The 8,290-nt window shown below is 45.0% G+C and overlaps 1 protein-coding gene across 1 annotated transcript in view; it reads right to left on the bottom strand.

Moving 5' to 3' along the window:
* limd1a (LIM domains containing 1a) overlaps positions 1 to 8,290 on the bottom strand; it is a 60,845-nt gene that overhangs the window by 26,791 nt on the left and 25,764 nt on the right. Inside the window, exon 2 of the mRNA XM_024136146.2 lies at positions 5,205 to 5,306. Within this exon, the coding sequence (XP_023991914.1) occupies positions 5,205 to 5,250 (46 nt within the window). The 5' untranslated portion in view covers positions 5,251 to 5,306. The remainder of the gene's footprint in view (positions 1 to 5,204; positions 5,307 to 8,290) is intronic.

Raw genomic sequence — 8,290 nt, 5'->3', positions numbered from 1 at the left:
GGTACTTTAACTCTAAATCCGTTGATAAACCCAGAACCCACATTTATTATCCTAAAAAACACTAATCCAATGTTGGACCCTGCCTGTAGAAGAGCGTAACAACAATAGACACCTAAATCACAGTAGACTCTCGCTGAAAAAAGCCCCACAGACCATCTGAAGGTCTGATTCCTCTTCACGGACATGGATAGGCCAAACAATGAACATCCTGTACTGTACTCAATCATAGGCGCCTTTGAACTAAACCATGTGCAGTAGCATTATGAAACTGGCCACTTTCCTGACCAAAACTCGGAAACTAACGGTCTCTTCATGTACAACATTTAATTGAATTACATTGAACCTGATTTGAATGGAATGTAACATTCCTTTAATAAGTGCCAATATGACATGCCTATTCCTGCCTGTACTTCAGAGGATAAACTGACAATATCCAGGGTCAGGAAAGGCAATCGTTACAAACAACAAGACAACCATCTCTGCATCAAGGAAAGGTGCAAAACTGTCCCCTTGAATATATCATAATTTAATAACCCTATTTTCCCCTTCATTTCCTCAGGAACGAAGAAAAGAGTGATGGATGGGAATGGAGTGATCTGAACACTTCTTCACATTCCTGTCTTTTTGAGAGAGAGAGAGAGAGAGAGCAGAGAGAGAGAGACGAGAGAGAGAGAGATGAGAGAGAAGAGAGAAAGAGAGAGAGAGAGAGAGAGAGAGAGATGAGGGGAGAGAGAGAGAGAGAGGAGAGAGAGAGAGAGAGAGAGAGAGAGAGAGAGAGAGAGAGAGAGAGGAGAGAGAGAGAGGACGAGAGAGAGAGAGAGAAGAGAGAAGAGAGAGACGAGAGAGAGAAGGAGAGAGAGAGAGAGAGAGAGAGAGAGAGAGAGAGATGAGAGAGAGAGATGAGAGGAGAGAGAGAGAGAGAGAGAGAGAGAGAGAGAGAGACGAGAGAGAGGAGAGAGCGAGAGAGAGAGAGAGAGAGAGAGAGAGAGAGAGAGAGAGATGAGAGCAAAGGCAGGGAGCCTTGTGAGAAGATAAGATGAATGAATGTCAGAAGAAGACTGTGCTGACAGTAATGACAGAGTTCCAGAAGAATGAAGACTATGTCCCCCCTAATATAAATAATAAATGCCTCAGAGACAGAAAACACACAGCTGGGCTGTTTTCTAGTGAAAACGTTCTTTATACCTCAAGGTTGATTCTAAGATCTATCTGTCCACTTCTCCAACACCTTTCATTAATTATGTATAAGTCTGTCTATTACTGTACTTATAAACACTAGCAAACCTATGAAGACAATCACAAAGAGCTACGTGAGAAATGCCACAGATCAGATGCCATCACAGCAAAAGAGAATGGACCACATTTCACATGTGCTTGAAAACATTCATTATACCCATAACCCACTCTTCCTTAGAAAAAGCTAGTAAAAGTTCTCAAAAAGCATGTGAATTAATGTTAATTTAGTTGAATCCTTTCTAATATCTATTTCCCCAGCACAACAACATGGTCCAATAGGGCTCAATAAGTGTTAATTTGGAGGAAATTGTTACTCAGAGCAATGTCCTCCCTTACCTCAATCACATTTATCAGAGTAGGAGTGTGGACACGGGGACAGGGTAGGGGTTTTTTAGCTTTCAACAAACTATCCACCATCTAAGAGAGACAGCATTCAAACCACAGCAGTTTTCAGATCACTAACGTCTCCTCCAATCATGTTTGTGTTCTATAACGGCAGAAGATTAATTGGAGAGGCTGATGTTGTAAGGTGGGTTGGGATTCGTTGGGCTAAGACACAACAATTATCACTTCTGTTCTCACAGAAAACCACATCCCCTCCAGTCTCACTCAGCCAGATGCTCTAGTCCACACACAACACTACGCTACTCTCATCATGCCGAATCAAGTTCCTTGGAAAAGCTGGGAGATGACTTGCCTAACTGTGTGTCGTGAGGGCAGGATTTAGACTCTACGTTTTGTAGAACAGGCCTCTTTATTGAGGAGACGTGGCAAAGACAACACTTACTTAGACGCAAATATCTCTTAGTCTGCTGCATTAAAGGTGTTCCATTCTCTCTGGTCCATAGGTGAGCATGATGAGTATTTGAATGAGAATGATGGTGCAAAATAAATAAAGGTCTTAAAAGGAAAGTAAACATTACAATTCATGGTTGGCGAAATATCTAGGCGTCACGGCGACCAAAACCACTTGCTGCCCATGTCATTTCCCGTCCAGTGCGCTTCCCAGCCGTCCAGTCTGTTGATCTGCCCTGAGGTTGAGATGTGTAATTCCCCTACAATCCTTCACTATCATTCTCACCTACTCTGGTCTTTAGCGTCCTGCTGGAGCTTTGCTGTCTCTGCTCACCTTCTGGTTTCGTTGCTCCTTCTAACACCCATTGACTTGACCAACAGATTATTGTCATAGACTACCTGGAAGCCCACTCTATAGCCCACTTTACTTGACCTGGTAGCCCTTCTCCTCTTTTACAAGCCCATATCTCCCCTGGGTGAAGGGGAGTCTGGAAGGGGGTTGAGTGGTGTTTTGGGCTGCTGTGTGCTGGTGCTTTAAACAGGCATGCTTGTTGACCATTCTAGAAGAGTCAATAATTAGCTGCTTTTAACGTCTTCTGTCTTAGACATGCAGCTTGAACTATCCTCCTACTAACAAAGGATGCACCCCCTGTTTCCCCCCTACCTTCCCCTTTTGAGTATTTTAAGTCTCAGGGTCATAAAGATTCTGTTATGCAGCAAAAGAACCATGAAGGTGGTAGAAGGCGTTTTTGTTGTTGTTGTTGTTGTTGTTTGTGTGTTGTGTGTGTGGTGTGTGTGTGTGTGTGTGTGTGTGTGTGTGTGTGTGTGTGTGTGGTGTGTGTGTGTGTGTGTGTGTGTTGTGTGTGTGTGTGTGTGTGTGTGTTGTGTGTGTGTGTGTGTGTGTGTGTGTTGTGTGTGCCGACACGCTGCTACATGCATGTACACAGAAGGTGAGGAAAGAGTGAGTGAGGCAGGTTGGTTTGTGTATAGATCAGTAGATTTGGGGGATGTGGCTGTCGTTAGCAGTGGTCGTAGTAGTGTAGTGGTCGTAGCATGTAGTGTCGTAGTAGTGGTAGTGGCGTTGTAGTGGTGTAGTGTGGTTGTGGTCGTAGTCAGTCGGAGTAGTGTGGTATGGTCGTAGCGGGTCAGTGGTCGTAGTAGTGGTCACAGTAGTGTAGTGGTCTGGTAGTGGTCACAAGTGGTATGTCGTAGTAGTGTGTCGTAGTAGTGGTAGTGGTCGTAGTAGTGTCGTAGTAGTAGTAGTGGTCGTAGTAGTGGTCGTAGTAGTGGTAGTGGTCGTAGTAGTGGAGTGGTAGTGTCGTAGTAGTGGTAGTGGTCGTGGTAGTGGTCACAGTAGTGTCAGTAGTGGTCGTAAGTAGTCGTAGTGGTCCATAGTGGTTGGTAGTGGGTAGCTAGTAGTGTATAGTAGTAGTGTGTGTAGTGGTAGTGGTCTTGTAGTAGTGGTCGTGTGGTAGTGGTAGTGGTCGTAGTATGGAGTGGTCATAGTTGGTAGTGGTCCAGTAGTAGTGGTAGTGGTCGTATGGAGTAGTAGTGGTCGTAGTAGTGCAGTGTCATAGTAGTTAGTGGTGTCGTAAGTAGTGTAGTGGTGTGTAGTGGTAAGTGGTCGTATGGTAGTAGTGGTCGTAGTTAGTGGTAGTGGTCGTAGTAGTAGTAGTGGTCATCAGTAGTGGTAGTGGTCGTAGTAGTGGTAGTGGTCGTAGTAGTTGGTAGTGGTCTAGTAGTGGTAGTGCGTCGTAGTAGTAGTAGTGGTCGTGTAGTGGTCACAGTTAGTGGTAGTGGTCGTAGTAGTGTAGGTGGTCGTATAGTAGTGTGTATGTGGTCGTAGTAGTATGTAGTAGGGTCACAGTAGTTGGTAGTGGTCGTAGTAGTGGTAGTGGTCGTATAGTAGTTGGTAGATGGTCGTAGTAGTAGTAGTTGGTCGTAGTAGTGGCAGTGTGTCATAGTGGTAGTGGTGCTGGTAGTGGTCGTGGTATGTTGTATAGTGTATGGTCATGTATGTGGTCGTGGTCGTAACGTATGTTAGTGGTCGTGTAGTGGCTGTGGATATGTGGCGTAGTAGTGGTTAGTGGTCGTAAGTAGTGCGTCTAGTAGTGGTCGTGGTCGTAGTAAGTGGTCGTGGTAATAGTAATGGTTAGTGGTCGTAGTAGTGGTAGTGGTCGTAGTCGTGGTAGTTGTAATGGTAGTGTCCTGGTAGTGTCGTAGTAGTGGTAGTGGCCGTGATAGTGTCATAGTAGTGTGTCGTAGTGGTAGTTGTCGTGGGTCGTAGTCGTGGTATGGTCGTATAGGTGGTAGTGGTCGTAGTATGTCGTCGTAGTAGTTGTTCTGGTAGTGGTCGTAGTTGTGGTAGTGGTAGTGGCCGTGGTAGTGGTCGTGTAGTGGTCGTGGGTAGTGGTAGTGGTGGTGTTAGTGTCGTAATAGTGGTGGTGGTAGTGGTCGAGTAGTGTCGTAGTAGATGCCAAATTTTAGATGCTGTCCTCTTTGGCCGCAGAGACAACATGTTACTGTTTTATAGATCATTTCCTGCAATTCTACACATTATGTCATGGGAAAGGAAAGAAAGAGGATACCTAGTCAGTCGTACAACTGAATGCATTCAACTGAAATCTGTCTTCTGCATTTAACCCAACCCCTCTGAATCAGAGAGGTGCGGATGGCTGCCTTAATCGGAATCGAAATGCTGAGAGACAAATGTGCAATTTTAAAGCTAATTTCCTAGCTAAGTTCTTATGCTATCTGAGTAACTATAACGTTATAACAAAATCAATGGGGGCCCCATGCCATGCCATTTTTAGAATTTTAGGCTTTTCCTGTCTAGTTTTATTTTGGCTGATTGTTAGTTCTCAAAAGATGATCATATAAAAAAATGTATAGCTCCATTATATTTTCTACATACTTTATATCTGGTTTAAGTCATTTAAATTAACACAGAATACAATTTACCATCCATTAAAAAAATATATAAAATAGTTTTAATAATTATAAAATGTTAATTCTATATATATTCTTTTATATATATATATATTTTTTTTTTTATACATATATATTAATATAGGGGGGGAAGTGGTAGGTTACTTACTTCAGGTAAAGTATGTCATGTTAGAGGTAAGGAGAGAGTAGGTGAGGTAGACAGGGTTTACTGTAGTAGTACTTACTGCAGGCGCTGCAGGTGAAGCAGACATCATGATAGAGGCTTCCCATAGCCTGGCAGGCCTCAGTGGCTCCGTACACTGCCTTGTTACACTTCACACAGCTCCCTGGAACACAACACAACAGCCAGGTCAGAGACATGAACACACACACACCACACACACACACTGTGCCACCATCATGTACTTTGGCACCACTACTGTCTCAGTCATAAGCAGTTGTCCTGTTAGAATAGAAAGTTAGAATTGTACGCATTCCATAACACAAATAAAAACAGTCTGATTAAGAGGCTGGATCCATAACAAGCAGCCTGACAAAACCAGACACAAACAATGGAATGAAAAAGGCCTAACAACAGTCAAAAGAAATGAGTTAGCCATGCTGTATCATTGAAAGGGGAAATATATTCCAATCTGCTTGTTTGGTTTGGCTCTGGGCTAGAGGAGTCTGTCACATGAACACAGTGATAAAAGACCTGTTCCTACCAAACGCTGCTCCCTGCACACACTGCTGCTAGACAGACGGCACGCACGCACACACACAGGCAGACGCACACACACACTGTTCTACACACTTCAGCCAGACTGAAAGACACACACACAAACGTCCCTTTCGCCCTCCCCCTTTATAGACCACCAATCAGACAGGACAGGAAGTGAGAGGTTGGTGGTAGAGACAGACAGACAAGAGAAGGAAAGAGAGAGAAAGGAGTGAGAGAAAGAGGAGAAAGGGATAGAAAAGTAAGAGACTGTAATGCAAGTTGGAGAGCTGTCCCAGCTGGTGTGTATACCTGTGGTGGGTGAGGTTCAGTAGTTCATATGGGCCAACTGTGTTGTCACCCAGAACATGAACATGCCATGTCTTAATCAATGTATAATGTTGGGTCTTCACAGCCAGTGGTTTGTTCTGTCACCCTCTTCAATCATACATGTGCATGCTGCAGTGCATAGCAACGTACACACACACAGATAATCATGCAGTATAATCTAGTCAGCTGACAGGCAGCGGAGGTGGAACGTTCCATAGACTGATAGAGAGTGTGAGAGAGCGAGAGAAAGAAAGACAGAAAGAGTGAGAGAAAGAACGAGAAAGAGAATGAGAGAGAGTCCAGTGAAAATAGAAAGAGCTCTTGTGTCATGTGTCCTCTGAGGTGTTTTGTGTGGTGTGGCCTTCTGACTGAGCTGAGAGGTTGGCAGTGTGCTGAGAGCTGAGAGAGATGTGGTAACAGAACAACATGAGCCCACAGCAGCATGGCCTGGCACTGTGCTGAAACAACAGTGTGTTACACACACAACATTCCCCAGGGGGACGAAGTCCACGCCAGGGACAGTACCGCCTCGCCTGGCCACTCACAAAGAAGCTTCTGTCTCTGGCCTGCTCTCCTGCAGACAGACATCACCAGGCACTACGTCTGTACGCCTCCCCTAACCCACTGACAGCATCCCCAATGCTCCCCTACTCCCTACATTGGGAATAGGGGACCATTTGCAACACATCCACTGTCAGCCACAGACAAGAGACAACATTAAGTTTCACCTTTTCATACTGTAACACAATATAGAGCTATACACACAATATAGAGCTATACACACAATATAGAGCTATACACACAATATAGAGCTATTGTAACGCTCGTCGTTGGAATGAGGTGAGGACCAAAGCACAGCGTGGTAAGTGTTCATCATTATATTTATTAAACATAGAACACTAAACAAAATAACAAAGGAGAACGAAACGCAACAGTTCTGTAAGGTGACATCCACTACACAGAAAATATAATCACCCACAAAACACAATGAAAAACAGGCTACCTAAATATGGCTACTAATCAGAGACAACGACTGACACCTGCCTCTGATTGAGAACCATACTAGGCCAAACGCATAGAAATAGAACAATAGAACAAAACATAGAAAAAACAACATAGACTGCCCACCCCAACTCACGCCCTGACCAAAKTAAAATAAAGACATAACAAAGGAACTAAGGTCAGAACGTGACAGCTATACACACAATATAGAGCTATACACACAATATAGAGCTATACACAGTTTATTATGTACACCACCATGTTCACAAAAATGGATCGCTCCTACAGACAGTGAGTCACGTGGCAGTGGCTGGCTATATAAAGCAGGCAGACAGGCAGACAGGCATTCAGTTACTGTTTGATCGAATGGGCAAAGCGAGTGACCTAAGCGACTTTGAGCGTGTTATGATCATCGAAGCCAGGCGCGCCGGTTCCAGTATCTCAGAACGGCCGGTCTCCTGGGATTTTCACGCAGGACAGTGTCTAGGGTTTACCGAGAATGGTGCGACAAACAGTCAGCAACAGTCCTGTGGGAGAAAACAGCTCGTTGATGAAAGGTCGAAGGAGAATGGCAAGAATTGTGTAAGCAAAGAGGCGGGCCACAGATAGCGGCGCAGTACAACAGTGGTGTGCAGAACAGCATCTCGCAACGCACAATTCGTCAGTCCTTGTCAGGGATGGGCTATTGCAGCAGACGACCACACAGGCTTCCTCTCCTATCAGCTAAAAACAAGAAGAAGTGGCTCCAGTGGGCACACCATCACCAACACTGGACAATTGAGGAGTGGAAAAACATCAATCCTGGTTCCTGTTGCGTCATGCTGGTGGCAGGGTCAGGATTTGGTGTAAGCAGCATGACTCCATGGCCCCATCCAGCCTGGTGTTAATGGTACAGGCTGGTGGTGTTCATGGTACAGACTGGTGTTGTTAATGGTACAGGCTGGTGGTGTTAATGGTACAGGCTGGTGGTGTTAATGGTACAGGCTGGTGGTGTTAATGGTACAGGCTGGTGGTGTTAATGGCTGGTGGTTGTTACTGGTACAGGCTGGTGTGTTACTGGTACAGGCTGGTGGTGTTTACTGGTACAGGCTGGTGGTGTTAATGGTACAGGCTGGTGGTGTTAATGGTACAGGCTGGTGGTGTAATGTACAGGCTGGGGTGTTAATGGTACAGGCTGGGGTGTAATGGTACAGGCTGGCGGTGTGTAAATGGTACAGGCTGGGGTGTTAATGGTAAAGGCTGGGCGGTTTGTTAATGGTACAGGCTGGTGGTGTTATGGTA

Source organism: Salvelinus sp. IW2-2015, unplaced genomic scaffold (assembly GCF_002910315.2).
Source record: "Salvelinus sp. IW2-2015 unplaced genomic scaffold, ASM291031v2 Un_scaffold789, whole genome shotgun sequence".
Lineage (NCBI taxonomy): Eukaryota > Metazoa > Chordata > Actinopteri > Salmoniformes > Salmonidae > Salvelinus > Salvelinus sp. IW2-2015.
Note: the sequence above shows the minus strand (reverse complement) of the source record. Positions and strands in the feature narration are given on the sequence as shown.